Raw genomic sequence first — 17,563 nt, 5'->3', positions numbered from 1 at the left:
GTGTGCATGTGTGTGACTGCTCAGCTCGTATAGTAGATACTGGAACCATACATAGTCACAGACCCTCTTAGGATAAAATACTCGTGGTTGTGGCAAACAGCAACACTGATTTGAGATTAAATGTATATTTTATTTATTTTTAGTATTTCATGAAGCTGGCAAAGCAGTTATTCAATTCATTTTAGAATGATGAGAATGAACAGCTCAGTTGCTAGTACATTTCACTTGGCTTTGGATCAGCATAAAAGCAGAATTAAGTACTTGATTAAAGCTCATTCAGGAAACGCAAGATGCATTGCTGGCTTTGCATGTAGATAAAAAGCTGCATCAATCTGTTTCACGTCTTCTTGGTTTCCTGTTGAAAACAGAAGAAAAACGATAAAAATGGTGAATGAATGTGCATGCATGTGCAAACACACTCTGACATGCACATACAGTAAGACATTTGAAAACTTTAGTTATCGATTTGTTATTTTTGAAACTATAATATAAATATAAAGTTAAAAAAACAGACTTTTGCTCTGATAGTTTAAAGATCACATTTCCACTATATATATGTATGTATATATATATATATATATATATATATATATACATATATAATGAAAGTATGAATATATTGAATGAAAGTTGATATATATGGAATGAAAGTACGAATATATATAATGTTCAGATTTTCATTCCATGTATTTCAACTTTCATTTATTTCATTTATTTCATTTCCTAAGCGACATGCCATATATATATATATATATATATATATATATATATATATATATATATATATATATATATGTGTGTGTGTGTATACACTTTCACACGGGCTGCATGGCTGAGCTATGCTGTGTGTTGCTTTGTGCACGGGAAGGGCAGAGTGGTATGTGTTGTATTGACAAATGACAGGAAGAGGAGTGATGGAGGTGTGGTCCTGCTTCTGAACCTCAGCTGAAGACTTTATCTCCATTTGAGTTATAGTTCGAAAAAAAAAACACTTACTTGCATTTCTAGAAGACCTGGTTCTTCTTCACAGGCTTCATTGCAGGTTTGGTTGCAGTTACATCTGCAATATATAAACAAATGACAAAAAAATCTAGAAAAGGATGTTTCCTATATGAAATTGTTACAGTGTACATGGGTAAGTGAGTGGGTATCCAGGTATGCACAAATACAGCTGAGAATGTAGAGCACTAAGAACACACTGTAGACACAGAAACAAACAGATCATTCTTTAGTGTGTAAGGTCATATTAAATACTAATGTCTGCCTCTAATACTAACAAAACCTGCTCAAACATGCATTAGGTTGGCACCACAAGGGTAGAAGTACATTTATTACAATTACATTTGTACATAGGAAATAAACATTTGTGCTTCAAACGTTTTTGAGAAATTAAATAATAAAATTTTAAGCCCATGATTTGTATTTTAGTATCATATTAATAAATGATATAAGAAACTTATTCCCACCATGTAATTAATTGGATGGTTTCATAATTTAAAAAAAAAAGTAATTGACTGACTTATATAAACCTTTTAAATTGCAAACATTATTTTGGTGGGTTGTATTGACATAATAATGTCAGTTACTACTTCAACTTAATATTGTGTGTAATCGAAACTCAAAATTCTGCATTAGTTGACATAAAGCTAAACTCAAGTCAAGGCAACTTTATGAAATTGGCTTGATAACTGAATGACCTCATGAAGTCCATATCTTTACATGGCATTATAGAGGAAAAGGTAATTCCGGTGGTCATCTTTTGAATTAACACTTTTTCTGGATGTTTGCATGAATACTTTTGTGAAAAGAGTATGAATAAATATTGTGTTTGTGTAGCTAAACGCGTTAGTGTGTCTAGAGATATAAGAACAAGAATAACAAGAGAGAGAGGGATGGGGTGCTCTTGTAATTCAAGAGAGAACAGAGGACAGGAGCGAGGAACAGGTAATGTCAAAGGGAAGACAGGACCTTCCAGAGAACAGCACATGCAGTCTGTGTGGGACCTTAACAGTGGATCTGAGGCATGTTTAAATGCAGATCCAGCATTTCCCTACCGGTGACAAAAATTCTGGAGGAAATCCTAGAGATAATAGACCAGTTGTAAATAAATATATGAATGAATAAAGCTACGTACTGCAGCGATAAAGGCGATTCACTCGAAGAATGTCATTTGCACTCATGGTGGTGGCTCTCCCGATGGATACATTCTCATTCGGAATGGGAACAATGGTTGCCCGCCCGTTTTTAGAGAAGGCAGTCCTGTGATGCAAACCAACAGAATTCATGAGAAGGTACTAAGTTTTTGGGTCTCATCTAGTACCAACAATTCACAACATAAATCATTTCAAGACATTGTACATAATTTGGTCAAAATCTTTCAAAATTATAGAGAGAAACCCAATAAATCCAAAAAAGTCCATTTAAGCAAGCTGTTTGACAACAAAATCTGTGCCAGGCCCATCAGCTGACCACACCACATATTTGCAGGTCCTCCATCATGAACTAAAGGACATTCAAATTTCTCATTCCTCTTTCAAAAACTACTCGCATATTTATATGTGCATAGAAGAGAAAAAGTAACAAAGATCAGATGCATGTTATACCAGACTAACTCTTCAATAAACAAAGCCTTTCATGGACTAAATGATTGCAATGAAAATGGAAAATAAAAATGAAAAAATAAATAAAGAGATTCCTTAATTAGTTTTGGCACTCTGAAGAACCAGAAAAGCTTATGCAGAACCATTTAGGAGCTATTATTATTCTGAGAATGAGGAATACACTGTGTTGTGTGTGTATTTGTATTTTGTCCACTGTCTCAGCACAGCACTTACATGAGCAAAATTGAGAGAAACTGACTACATCATTCAGTAAATCCTGGAATGTACATGCGCACATAAAAGCATTGTTTTAAGACAGACCGGAAAAAGACCAACTGCCTTTTGAATATTTTATATATATATATATATATATATATATATATATATATATATATATATATATACTGTTAAAGCTTTTTCAATGAAAAAGACGTTACCTTCCGTAGTGCATGACAGAGTTGTAGTCATAGGGAGTGCGAAGGTTGTTTGTATTGACTTTGTCAAAGTTATGCTCCTGTCCTGTGGGGGAGTCACACAACTCAGTCAAATTCTATCTCTGTTCAATCAGTGTCTAAGTCAAGTGGCTAAAAAGTTCAGTGCATGAAAAGGTGGATGACATCTGTTGCTTGTTGTTTAGAGTTTTAATGTGCACAACCGTCATGTCCCCAGTTGCTGTATAAATGCTGGTGGTTTTATTTATCAATGTGTACTCAACTTGTGTCACCTGTGTCAGTGATAATGGCCAATTAGATTAACGCTGTTACCCAGCTTTGGTTATTTATATTTTTTGAGAAAGCATTAATAAAGCTCTATCCATATTCTGTATAGTAAGAACTTTTCTAAAATACTTAGTGAAGTATGTGTAATGTGTCCTACTTTCAATGACATTCTCCAGTTGGATCCTAACATGCTGGTCCCTGTCAGATCGGGTTTGTTCATGGTGGAAACCCAGGGCATGGAGTAGCTCATGTTGGATGATCTTCCTGGAAATGCAGCTCCCTCGTTGCAGTGATAGTCTCTGTTCACCACCGATACGCCCCACAAAAGAGAAGCACCTGAAAAAGAGCAGTAAATAAAAATACCTGACAGCAAGTCTGAGCAGTCGCTTGATGTCTGCCAGCTGACCAGCCAGTACTCTGTGTGGGGGTCTTACCCTGAGAGAGACCGGATGTCCACAAAGTCTACGTCTCTGTTTCGCCGGCGTCTGAAGCGGATGCAGGTGGACTGTGCAAATGAATCCAGACCTTGGATGATTTGGTTTTTTTCTCTTTGTGCTTGACAACAAACAAACAAACAACTCAATAAAAACAACTAAAAAAAACAATTGGAACTTTGTAATTAATTCTGTCATCATGTTGAAAAGAGACTTTTGGCAGCAAAACTCTACCATTGCTACTACTACTATTACATCTCTTACTAAGGTCATATCTTGGCCCACTGTTTCCACTAGACTTCACTATCATCAATTACCACAATTTGTCATACATTGCTGCTTTTGAGTAAATGTTTCAAATGCATGATAATGTGATTTTGCCCTATTCCTTATCCTTTGGGTTTTGTTTTTTTTTGGTAGATCTCAGGTTTGGATCCTAAAAATTAAAGACATATTTTTGTCTGTGGTAAATCTTTGCAATTCACAGTAGTGTTTGTACACATTAAAGTGAATAATGTAATTTACAGCTAACGGCAGTTAGAGTTAAGTTTGATTACAGTGGCAACAATCAGTCAATTATCTGGTAATTAACTCAGTGCATCACAATTGTAACAATGTAAAAATACATAGAAATACTGTGACCACACCTGAAAATATTTTACTGTAATTTTACAGAAGCACTTATTACAGTGGGGGAAGCGGCTGTGATGAAAACCGCCTGCAGCCAGGTGAAAACATTCTGACAGATGAGCTTGCATATGTGACCGACAGATAAGCTTTGTTGAATGAATGTGCTTCTTCAGTGCAAATCTTTCAGACTGAAAATTATATTCACTGACAGAGAGCCAAAATAACAGCCATGTTTAGACTTACAGTACTGTCTGGAGATGCGGTAAGGTACATAGACGTTTCCATCGCTGGCTTTACGCCACAGGCACCCTGGATTCCGACCAGTGCAGGGATCAGCGTTTTGTAGACCCGTTGGCACTACTATGTCTCCAAACATCAGCAGAGGGTCGTCAGAGTTCTTTCCTGCAACATGTCATGAGCAAAATATCTTTACTCCTGAATGTCCTGAATACAAGAGTTCATGATAATTTCACCAAAGGAAATGGATAAAGCAGATGCACTGGAGATGAACATACCAACATTAACATTGGCCTTCTCTATCAGCTCGGAGATGCTCAGTTCTTCATCTTCAAAGGTGTTTCCTATGGAATACACAGCGTTTTAGGGTGGTGAAGGATTTATCAAAATTGGGCGGCGTTTTAGTGTATGATAAAAACAAGGCAAGATAGGATAAGAAAATTCACATACTTCAACAACACAAAGACAAGTGCTAAGAAGAATAAATATGGAGTGACTTGAAGTTATGGACAGTAATATTTCCTTGAGCACAATAAAAAATGATATAATCAAAGCTGACATCACAGTGAATTCCAGCATTGCATATTGTGCAGCAATATAAAAAATAGTTTTACCTGAGTTTTCATCACTCTTTTCAGTCTGAAGTCGGCGGGTCTGAAATTAAAGAAATTACAGCATAAAATATAGCATTTGCTCATCCATGAATTAAAATTAAAGATGTAATACAGTCGAAAAGCACAACTATACACTACTAAAAACAATGGAGAAAATGTTCCCCTGATAGTTAAGTCCTTAATAAATTAATCTTTAACTGATAATCATGTTTTGAGCAATCACTGCATTCCAATTCAAAATTACATATTTATTGAATTTGACACAGATGAAGTGTCTTTCCACATTAATGCAGAGCATCGGCTGGTGTTACCTGTGAAGTGAAAGTGTGGACAGAACAGAGGAGCACACTGAGCACAACAGTCTGGAAGATCATGGTTAGTTGTTGGATGGCAACAGCAGGTAAAGAAAGCATCTGCAGAAACACGAGCGTTCAAGTTTTTTATAGGAGGGAAAGCCAACTGACTTTCATCCTAATATGGCATACGGCTCAGAAAGACTGATGGACTCAACTGGAAGTGACAGTTATTGCCCAAAGGGAGCTATGTCTTCAGTATGCCGAAACACATTTCAATGGCTGTGGTTGCCAGCGTCATTCTGTTATTTTTCAGCATTCATGACCATATTTTCCCTTGACAGTTGTCAATGTAAAATATATCAGTGTTTTGCAATCGAATAAAAGGTTGAAACTGTATGCCAGTACTGTGTTTCTGTAGTGTTGCCATTATAATATGTAACGTTTGTAATTGCATGTATTATGATTGATGATTCTTTTTATTTATTTTAACAAAAACAAAGGAAAACTGCATGGCATATTCTGCAAACAATTTACTTTTTTATACTGATAAGAAAAAAAGATGAAGAGCCAACATTTTCAGTCTGTTTCACATCATAGCTTAGACAGAAACCCTATTTTGTGTATCTATAATACTTCTGCAAATTGAAGAGAACGTTGCAATACGTCTTTGGTTTACACATAGTCTTTTGAAAAGCAGAAGCAGTGGCAAGAGGAAGAAGAAAGACAGATTGCATGTCTGGCTTTGCAGCAAGCTTTTCCTTTGATCTATCAATGTTAGAGTTATGGGTGTGTTAATGGGTAATAAATCATTGATCAATTATAAGCCATTAATACAAATTTTTTCAGGTGGCAGATTGGGGTGATTCCTTTAGTGGGGCTTCTCCTTTCCCAACATGAAACTTGCTTTGCCATTTCTACCGGATCTTTATTTCTCTGTAGAAAAAGAAAACAGAAATAAGTAGATTTCATACTATTTCACAGTTTGCACATTTACTCAACCTCTGTGTGGTTAAAATCAGAGGTGCAGAGTTGCAAAAGCATATTTTGTGGGTGAAATACTTCTCCAAACTGTGGGAACAGTTTCAGTATGCATTGTGTTTACACAGTCTTTCAAAGTGGTGTGAAAAAGGAACACTGAAGTTAAGAGAGATAAACACAGGCTCTTGTTTGCACCAGTATTGTGCTCTTGAACTATTAAACTATATTTATTTTTAAAACATTTTAATATCATCTGAGACTGACCTGATAAAAAAAACACAAATGTGCAGACTTTTCCTGGTAGCCAGGGTACTAAGATCCTTTACTTCAGTAAATATAGCAATATCACGAGTATTACTTTGTTGCAAGAAAAATGTTTTGTTGTAATTATGCTACTAGTGCTTTTAATATATCTACTGTCATGCATGTACAACTAACCAAACCAAAATGCTCGCCCATGAATCTGCAAGGCTAGGTTAAGGCTAATCAGACAGATTGTGTTTCCTTATCGTTCTGAAATTACTTTCATTATGAAGTTTTAGACATGATTTTTGTCATGCTTTAGGTCATTACACCGTGGCCTAAGGATATGCGAGTTAATTTTTCTCCATAACTATTCATCATTAGGATCAGCACAGTACTGTATTTGGTGAGTAGAGTGGACTAAGTCAAGTGCACTTTTCACAGGAGCAGAAGGCCTCTGAGCTGTAGAACTGTTTATGGTATAATAGTCTGCAGAACTATTTTTTCAGCCAACACTATAAGCAGTGGTGTACTATGAAGCAAGTGTATTGATAGGGATTCAGTGTTTCAAAGAATCTGGTGGTCAAAATCCAGGCATTGTGTCACGCCCCCTCCCTCTCCTGTGTTCGGCGCTCAGCTAATTACCAGCGGCTGTGACGGAGCACAGCTGCTCTCAATCTGTGACCAGCGGCTGATAAAAGCCTGGCTCTGCCACGGCTCGGACGCGGGATCATTACTACATGCTGAACTCCGTATCATGCACGTCGCTCACTGGACTCTATCTCCCTGTGGATTACTTCGCCTGCTCTGCCTTCCTCTCCTCACCCTGGGAACCCACATCGGCTCGTCACCCGTCGTCCGCGCAGCACCCCTCCGTCTGCTCCCGATCTGCCTGCCTCTCGCCCTCGCCACACTCCCTCCACCGGCTCCCTCAATTCTGCCTCTGTCCCCGTCCTCCGAACCCCGGACATTGTGTGAGTCACCTCTCCTCCCATCTTTAGTTTAAGTTTAATTCTCATCGCGGCCCTAGGCCGCCATCTTTAGTTGGTTTGGTCTTCCCGTTCTGTTTGTTCCTCCCGCCTCCCATATGAGTGCCTTTTTGTTTTATTATCGTAAAAATAAATTCACTTTCATAAATCACCGGCCTGTCTGTTCACCTGCTGCTTGGGTTCTAACCATCTAGTCCAAAACACATTGTATTTGTATGGAAGAGTAAATGCCTTATTATTCACCCCTTTTTAACAAAATAAAACTGAAACTTTGGAAACATTTTTGCTCAATGGACTCTAATGGTGAAAACAGTGTGGAGTGATTTAATAACTTTGTAGTCATACAGACAATAAAAAGGCAAGAACTTACTGTTTTCATGTGTGCTTACTCTTAGGACTGAAGCAAAGGACTGTTGATGCTGTGTCTTTTGTATCCATAAATTATTTAAATCATTTGAATGGCGAGGCGTGTTTTCAAATTATGTTCAACACAATAATTTGGACACACCTTCTAATTCAATGTTTTTTTTTAATTATTTTAATTATTTTCTACATTGTAGATTAATACTGAAGACATCAAAACTATGAAAGAACATTTATGGAATTTTGTAGTAAACAAAAAACTGTTAAACAATACAGAACATGTTTTATATTTTAGGTTATTCGAAGTAGGCCCTCTTTGCTTTGACAGCTTTGCACGCTCTTGGAATTCTGTCCATGAGTTTCATGAGGCGGTCTTCTGGAATGGTTTTCCAACAATCTTGAAGGAGTTCCCAGAGATGCTGAGCACTTGTTGGCTGCTTTTCCCTCAATCTGTGGTCCATCTCATCCCAAACCATCTGGATGGGGTTGAGGTCAGGTGACTGTGGGGGTCCAGTCATCTGATGCAGCACTCCATCACTCTCCTTCTTGGTCAAATAGCAACAAGCCAAGCAATTCTCTTCTTGTTGTTTGTCCTCAGTAGTGGTTTCTTAGCAGCAATTCTACAATAACGGCCTGACTGTTGCAGTCTCCTCTGAACAGTTGATCTTTTAAAAGAAAAGTAAATAACTTGTGAACTTCCTAAATGTATTAAATAATGATGAAATGATCATGTTGATTCAGTTCAATTCAGTCTTTTTTCATATAGTGCCAATTACAGGTCAATCTGTCTCAAGACACTTCACAGAACCCATATGCCTGATCCCCTGAGCAAGCCCCAAGGTGACAGCGGCAAGAAAAACACCCTTTAAACAGGGAACAAAATAAAACTTTGAGCAGAACCCGGCTCTTAATGTCGATGAACCCATCTGCCTGCTGGCCGGCGGGTTGAGAGGGACAGAAGAGGTGGAGAGGGAGAACAACCCAGTCTCACAAGGATTGTTGTAGAGGGGTAGCGGTAGGGGGGAGGAATGGGAGAAGAGGGGGGTGGGGAACAAGGAACATATAACACACAGCTGGATACATGCATGATAAGATAGATGATATACAAAGTACAAGCTAGCATTGAAACTGATTCATACTTCACTGTTATGATGTATGACTCTGGCATTAAATATACTACATAAATAGCTAGTAGCAATATTCAAACAGTGTGTAGATGAGCATGTCAAGTATAGTAAGGGCGATGCAGAGTAGATTGGCAGAAATGGGCATCTGGAAGCAGTGGGCTGGAGGAAGGTCAGCAGCAGCCTCCCACAGTCAGCATGATGGAAACTAAACCAGTTGATGGGACAGCAAGCACAGATCAGAAGCATCCAGCTCTGGGACCAGGGCCTCACAGAGAAAGGACACAAGAGGAAACAGTGAATGCAATGCAATAACAGTATATACAGTAAATACATAGGTAATGCAGGGCTTAGTGCATCAAGCGAGGTCCCCCAGCAGCCTGGGCTTATAGCAGCATAACTAGGGGTAGAACTAAGGGACATCAAAGAAGAAGTCAGTTTGTCCAACTGATCCCCTCAGGGTCATGTGAGTCAGCCCTAACTATAAGATTTGTCAAAAAGGAAGGTTTTAAGTCTGGTCTTTAAAATTGACAGGCTGTCTACCACCCGATCCCAGACTGGGAGCTGGTTCCACAGGAGAGGCACCTGATAACTGAAGGCTCTGCCTCCCATTCAAATTTTAGAAATTCTAGGACCAACAAGTCAGCCTGCAGTCTGAGAGCAAAGAGTTCTGCTTGGATAATATGGTACTATAAGATCTTTAAGATATGATGGAGATTGGTCGTTAAGAGCTTTATGTGAGAAGAAAGGTTTTAAATTCTATTGTAGATTTCACAGGAAGCCAGTGAAAAGAAGCCAGTATAGGAGAAACATGATCTTTCTTGCTAACTCCTGTCAATACTCTGGATGCAGCATTTTGGATCAGCTGTAGATGTTTCAGAGAGCTATTGGGACAACCTGATAGTAAGGAATTGAAATAATCAAGCCTGGAAGTAACAAATTCATGGACTAGTTTTTCTGCATCACTCTGAGACACGATGTTCCTGATTTTTACAATATTTCTCAGGTGAAAGAAGGAAGTCCTCCACATTTGTTTTATGTGCGAGTTAAAGGACGTGTCCTGGTCAAAGATAACTCTCACAGTAGTACTGGAGGCCAAAGTAATGCCATCCAGAGTAAATATATGCTCTGAAAGCAAGTTTCTAAGATGTTTGGGGCCAAATACAACGACTTAAGTCTTGTCTGAATTCAGCAGTAGGAAATTACAGGTCATCCAGGTCTTTATGTCCTTAAGACAATTTTGAAGTCTGGTTAGCTAACTAGTTTCCTCAGGCTTTATAGATAAATACAACTGAGTGTTGTCAGTGTACCAATGGGAATGAATACAGTGCTTCCTAATAATATTGCCAAAAGGAAGCATTTATAAAGTGAACAGTATCAATCCTAAGACAGAACCCTGACGAACTCCATGATTAACTTTATTATGCTCAGAAGAGTCAGTGCTGACATGCAAAAACCAAAACCTGTCTGATAAGTAGGATTTAAACTAGTCCAGTGCTGTCCCTTTAATGCCAATAACATGTTACGTGTAAGCTGCAGTCCAATTTTACAAGCGAACCAGATTTTACTTGTACAATCAATGAAGTCACTAAACACAAGTAGCTTAAATGTAAAACAAAGTCTCTTACATGCCTACTCTTAACAGATTTGAAACACCTTTCGAAAAACTCACACAAAGCCCCTGTGATAAATACAGCCTGTCCTCAAACCAAAAACGACCACATAGGTCGTCTGTACACGCCTGGATTACGACCGAGTGTTACGTTTTGACTATGCGACCTCTGGCGGTTAAGTAAATATCGACACTCTGGTGTCGCAGGTGAAACGTCAGCATGAACAAAGTTTTATCTAACACTGTCCCTATCCCTTTCCCTCACCCTAACCCTAACCATAACCCTAAACCCGTGCTGAGAAAGTGAGGAAAAAGCCGTTTCTCAAATTAAATCATGTAATGCGTTCCTTTTCCCCGTAGGGGTGCTAACGTAAATACACTCTCATGGGTCGTATTCCGGTGCACGTTACATATGACCGATGTGGTCGTATGAATTTGAGGACTTGTTGTTGGATAAATATGATAAAAAATGTATCTGCAATAATTATTGTGTGCATGTGTGTGACTGCTCTGCTCGTATAGTAGATACTGGAACCATACATAGTCACAGACCCTCTTAGGATAAAATACACGTGGTTGTGGCAAACAGCAACACTGATTTGAGATTAAATGTATATTTTATTTATTTTTTGTATTTCCTCAAGCTGGCAAGCAGTTATTCATTTCAATTTAGAATGATGAGAATGAACAGCTCAGTTGCTAGTACATTTCACTTAGCTTTGGATCAGCATAAAAGCAGAATTAAGTACTTGATTAAAGCTCATTCAGGAAACGCAAGATGCATTGCTGGCTTTGCATGTAGATAAAAAGCTGCATCAATCTCTTTCACGTCTTCTTGGTTTCCTGTTGAAAACAGAAGAAAAACAATAAAAATAGTGAATGAATGTGCATGCATGTGCAAACACACACTCTGACATGCACATACAGTAAGACATTTGAAATCGTTTAGTTTGTTATTTTTGAAACTGTAATGTAAATAGGAAGTTAAAAAAGCAGACTTTTGCTCTGATAGTTTTGTGGTAATTTGACCACGCGTTCTATCTAAAATGCAGCTTTGCACTAGTTTTCTTGCCAGTAATCTTCTCTGTCTTCCAGAGAAGTCTGCTGTGATTTATCATGTGTTGAAAGCTCCGAGAGTTTGTCAGAAGTTGAAATAGTTTCATTTTGCTGTTAGCGAGGTGGTAGTTGAAGACTTTATCTAAAGCTGTCTGAACACCAATGGCGACTTGGTCGGAGATTTCATGTGGAAGGAGAACTGTCAGGAATGTGGGTGATCTCTTTGTCTCCATGGCCTCGTTGCCGATGAATTCCTCATGCATGGTTGAAGCGATTCGTGTAAGTCATAGTTTTGTAAAACTCTCACACTGGCTGCATGGCTGAGCTATGCTGTGTGTTGCTTTGTGCACGAGAAGGGAGAACAAGTGGGAAGGGCAGAGTGGTATGTGTTGTATTGACAAATGACAGGAAGAGGAGTGATGGAGGTGTGGTCCTGCTTCTGAACCTCAGCTGAAGACTTTATCTCCATTTGAGTTATAGTTCGAAAAAAAAAACACTTACTTGCATTTCTAGAAGACCTGGTTCTTCTTCACAGGCTTCATTGCAGGTTTGGTTGCAGTTACATCTGCAATATATAAACAAATGACAAAAAAATATAGAAAAGGATGTTTCCTATATGAAATTGTTACAGTGTACATGGGTAAGTGAGTGGGTATCCAGGTATGCACAAATACAGCTGAGAATGTAGAGCACTTAGAACACACTGTAGACACAGAAACAAACAAATCATTCTTTAGTGTGTAAGGTCATATTAAATACTAATGTCTGCCTCTAATACTAACAAAACCTGCTCAAACATCCATTAGGTTGGCACCACAAGGGTAGAAGTACATTTATTACAATTACATTTGTATATAGGAAATAAACATTTGTGCTTCAAACGTTTTTGAGAAATTAAATAATAAAATTTTAAGCCCATGATTTGTATTTTAGTATCATATTAATAAATGATTTATTTAAGAAACTTATTCCCACCATGTAATTAATTGGATGGTTTCATGATTTTAAAAAAAAGTAATTGACTGACTAATATAAACCTTTTAAATTGCAAACATTATTTTGGTGGGTTGTATTGACATAATAATGTCAGTTACTACTTCAACTTAATACTGTGTGTAATCTAAACTCAAAATTCTGCATTAGTTGACATAAAGCTAAACTCAAGTCAAGGCAACTTATAACTGAATATAACTGAATGACCTCATGAAGTCCATATCTTTACATGGCATTATAGAGAAAAAGGTAATTCCAGTGGTCATCTTTTGAATTAACACTTTTTCTGGATGTTTGCATGAATACTTTTGTGAAAAGATTATGAATAAATATGTGTTTGTGTAGCTAAACGTGTTAGTGTGTCTGGAGATATAAGAACAAGAATAACAAGAGAGAGAGGGATGGGGTGCTTTTGTAATTCAAGAGAGAACAGAGGACAGGAGCGAGGAACAGGTAATGTCAAAGGGAAGGCAGGACCTTCCAGAGAACAGCACATGCAGTCTGTGTGGGACCTTAACAGTGGATCTGAGGCATGTTTAAATGCAGATCCAGCATTTCCCTACCGGTGACAAAAAATTCTGGAGGAAATCCTAGAGATAATAGACCAGTTGTAAATAAATATATGAATGAATAAAGCTACGTACTGCAGCGATAAAGGCGATTCACTCGAAGAATGTCATTTGCACTCATGGTGGTTGCTCTCCCGATGGATACATTCTCATCCGGAATGGGAACAATGGTTGCCCGCCCGTTACTAGAGAAGGCAGTCCTGTGATGCAAACCAAGAGAATTCATGAGAAGTTTGATCTTCATTTTGGGTCTCATCTAGTACCAACAATTCACAACATAAATCATTTCAAGGCATTGTACATAATTTAGTCAAGATCTTTCAAAATTATAGAGAGAAACCCAATAAATCCAAAAAAGTCCATTTAAGCAAGCTGTTTGACAACAAAATCTGTGCCAGGCCCATCAGCTGACCACACCACATATTTGCAGGTCCTCCATCATGAACTAAAGGACATTCAAATTTCTCATTCCTCCTTCAAAAACTACTCACATATTTATATGTGCATAGAAGAGAAAAAGTAACAAAGATCAGATGCATGTTATACCAGACTAACTCTTCAATAAACAAAGCCTTTCATGGACTAAATGATTGCAATGAAAATGGAAAATAAAAATGAAAAAATAAATAAAGAGATTCCTTAATTAGTTTTGGCACTCTGAAGAACCAGAAAAGCTTATGCAGAACCATTTAGGAGCTATTATTATTCTGAGAATGAGGAATACACTGTGTTGTGTGTGTATTTGTATTTTGTCCACTGTCTCAGCACAGCACTTCCATGAGCAAAATTGAGAGAAACTGACTACATCATTCAGTAAATCCTGGAATATATATGCGCACATAAAAGCATTGTTTTAAGACAGACCGGAAAAGGACCAACTGCCTTTTGAATATTTTATATATGTATATATATATATATATATATATATATATATATATATACATATACACTGTTAAAGCTTTTTCAATGAAAAAGACGTTACCTTCCGTAGTGCATGACAGAGTTGTAGTCATAGGGAGTGCGAAGGTTGTTTGTATCACGTATTTTGAAGTTATGCTCCTTTCCTGTGGGGGAGTCACACAACTCAATCAAATTCTATCTCTGTTCAATCAGTGTCTAAGTCAAGTGGCTAAAAAGTTCAGTGCATGAAAAGGTGGATGACATCTGTTGCTTGTTGTTTAGAGTTTTAATGTGCACAACCGTCATGTCCCCAGTTGCTGTATAAATGCTGGTGGTTTTATTTATCAATGTGTACTTGTGTCACCTGTGTCAGTGATAATGGCCAATTAGATTAACGCTGTTACCCAGCTTTGGTTATTTATATTTTTTGAGAAAGCATTAATAAAGCTCTATCTATATTCTGTATAGTAAGAACTTTTCAAAAATACTTAGTGAAGTATGTGTAATGTGGCCTACCTTCAATGACATTCTCCAGTTGGATCCTAACATGCTCGTCCCTGTCGGATCGGTTCTGTTCATGGTGGAAACCCAGGGCATGGAGTAGCTCATGTTGGATGGTCCTTTTGGAAATGCAGCTCCGCCGTTTCAGTGATAGTCTCTGTTCACCACCGCGACGTCCCACAGAAGAGAAGCACCTGGAAAAAGACCAGTAAATAAAAATACCTGGCAGCAAGTCTGAGCAGTCGCTTGATGTCTGCCAGCTGACCAGCCAGTACTCTGTGTGGGGGTCTTACCCTGAGAGAGACGTGATGTTCAGAAAATCTATGTCTGTGTTGTTCCGGCGCCTGAAGCGGATGCAGGTGGACTCTTCAAATGACCTCAGACCTTCCTTGATTTTGTTTTTTTCTCTTTGTGCTTGACAACAAACAAACAAACAACTCAATAAAAACAACTAAAAAAAACAATTGGAACTGTGTAATTAATTCTGTCATCTTGAAAAGAGACTTTTGGCAGCAAAACTCTACCATTGCCACTACTACTATTACATCTCTTACTAAGGTCATATCTTGGCCCACTGTTTCCACTAGACTTCACTATCATCAATTACCACAATTTGTCATACATTGCTGCTTTTGAGTAAATGTTTCAAATGCATGATAATGTGATTTTGCCCTATTCCTTATCCTTTGTTTTTTTTTTTGGTAGATCTCAGGTTTGGATCCTAAAAATTAAAGACATATTTTTGTCTGTGGTAAAATGTTGCAATTCACAGTAGTGTTTGTACACATTAAAGTGAATAATGTAATTTACAGCTAACGGCAGTTAGAGTTAAGTTTGATTACAGTGGCAACAATCAGTCAATTATCTGGTAATTAACTCAGTGCATCACAATTGTAACAATGTAAAAATACATAGAAATACTGTGACCACACCTGAAAATATTTTACTGTAATTTTACAGAAGCACTTATTACAGTGGGGGAAGCGGCTGTGATGAAAAACATCTGCAGCCAGGTGAAAACATTCTGACAGATGAGCTTGCATATGTGACCGACAGATAAGCTTTGCTGAATGAATGTGCTTCTTCAGTGCAAATCTTTCAGACTGAAAATTATATTTACTGACAGAGAGCCAAACTAACAGCCATGTTTAGACTTACAGTACTGTCTGGAGATGCGGTAAGGTACATAGACGTTTCCATCGCTGGCTTTACGCCACAGGCACCCTGGATTCCGACCAGTGCAGCGATCAGCGTTTTGTAGACCCGTTGGCACTACTATGTCTCCAAACATCAGCAGAGGGTCATCAGAGTTCTTTCCTGCAACATGTCATGAGCAAAATGTCTTTACTCCTGAATGTCCTGAATACAAGAGTTCATGATAATTTCACCAAAGGAAATGGATAAAGCAGATGCATTGGAGATGAACATACCAACATTAACATTGGCCTTCTCTATCAGCTCGGAGATGCTCAGTTCTTCATCTTCAAAGGTGTTTCCTATGGAATACACAGCATTTTAGGGTGGTGAAGGATTTATCAAAATTGGGCGGCGTTTTAGTGTATGATAAAAACAAGGCAAGATAGGATAAGAAAATTCACATACTTCAACAACACAAAGACAAGTGCTGAGAAGAATAAATATGGAGTGACTTTAATATTTTCTTGAGCGCAATAAAAAATGATAGAATCAAAGCTGACATCACAGTGAATTCCAGCATTGCATATTGTGCAGCAATATAAAAAATAGTTTTACCTGAGTTTTCATCACTCTTTTCAGTCTGAAGTCGGCGGGTCTGAAATTAAAGAAATTACGGCATAAGATATAGCATTTGTTTGTCCATGAACTAAAATTAAAGATGTAATACAGTCGAAAAGCACAACTATACACTACTAAAAACAATGGAGAAATTGTTCCCCTGATAGTTAAGTCCTTAATAAATTAATCTTTAACTGATAATCATGTTTTGAGCAATCACTGCATTCCAATTCAAAATTACATATTTATTGAATTAGACACAGATGAAGTGTCTGTCCACATTAATGCAGAGCATCGGCTGGTGTTACCTGTAAAGTGAAAGTGTGGACAGAACAGAGGAGCACACTGAGCACAACAGTCTGGAAGATCATGATTAGTTGTTGGATGGCAACAGCAGGTAAAGACAGCATCTGCAGAAACGCGAGTGTTCAAGTTTTTTATAGGGGGGAAAGCCAGCTGACTTTCATCCTAATATGGCATACGGCTCAGAAAGACTGATGGACTCAACTGGAAGTGACAGTTATTGCCCAAAGGGAGCTATGTCTTCAGTATGCTGAAACACATTTCAATGGCTGTGGTTGCCAGCTTTGTTCTGTTATTTTTCAGCATTCATGACCATATTTTCCCTTGACAGTTGTCAATGTAAAATATATCAGTGTTTTGCAATTGAATAAAAGGTTGAAACTGTATGCCAGTACTGTGTTTCTGTAGTGTTGCTATTATAATGGGCTGCATAGTGGGTTCTTTGGTTTACACATAGTCTTTTGAAAAGCAGAAGCAGTGGCAAGAGGAAGAAGAAAGACAGATTGCATGTCTGGCTTTGCAGCAAGCTTTTCCTTTGATCTATCAATGTTAGAGTTATGGGTGTGTTAATGGGTAATAAATCATTGATCAATTATAAGCCATTAATACAAATTTTTTCAGGTGGCAGATTGGGGTGATTCCTTTAG

At 37.9% G+C, this 17,563-nt stretch overlaps 1 protein-coding gene across 5 annotated transcripts; it reads right to left on the bottom strand.

The window, feature by feature from the left end:
* Positions 1-109: 109 nt before the first annotated feature.
* LOC110965000 (low choriolytic enzyme-like) lies at positions 110-17,085 on the bottom strand. Of its 5 annotated transcripts, none has more exons than XM_051956354.1 (10): positions 16,922-17,085; positions 16,611-16,650; positions 16,289-16,354; positions 16,017-16,175; positions 15,152-15,272; positions 14,874-15,052; positions 14,440-14,521; positions 13,533-13,657; positions 997-1,060; positions 110-355 (listed from the first exon to the last, which is right to left on the bottom strand). In XM_051956354.1, exons 1-9 carry the CDS (start codon positions 17,021-17,023, stop codon positions 1,005-1,007), a joined length of 930 nt encoding a protein of 309 aa, XP_051812314.1. In that variant the 5' UTR covers positions 17,024-17,085; the 3' UTR covers positions 110-355; positions 997-1,004. The 5 variants fall into 5 exon arrangements, with proteins under 5 accessions (XP_051812314.1, XP_051812315.1, XP_051812313.1 ...); XM_051956355.1 differs by lacking the exon at positions 997-1,060 and adding an exon at positions 12,397-12,460 and having other exon boundaries at positions 16,922-17,082; XM_051956353.1 differs by lacking the exons at positions 13,533-13,657; positions 14,440-14,521; positions 14,874-15,052; ... (2 more) ...; positions 16,289-16,354; positions 16,611-16,650 and adding exons at positions 2,135-2,259; positions 3,038-3,119; positions 3,477-3,655; ... (2 more) ...; positions 4,899-4,964; positions 5,235-5,274 and having other exon boundaries at positions 16,922-17,068.
* Positions 17,086-17,563: the final 478 nt, after the last annotated feature.

The sequence above is a fragment of the Acanthochromis polyacanthus genome, chromosome 12 (genome assembly GCF_021347895.1).
Source record: "Acanthochromis polyacanthus isolate Apoly-LR-REF ecotype Palm Island chromosome 12, KAUST_Apoly_ChrSc, whole genome shotgun sequence".
Classification (NCBI taxonomy): Eukaryota; Metazoa; Chordata; class Actinopteri; family Pomacentridae; genus Acanthochromis; species Acanthochromis polyacanthus.
Note: the sequence above shows the minus strand (reverse complement) of the source record. Positions and strands in the feature narration are given on the sequence as shown.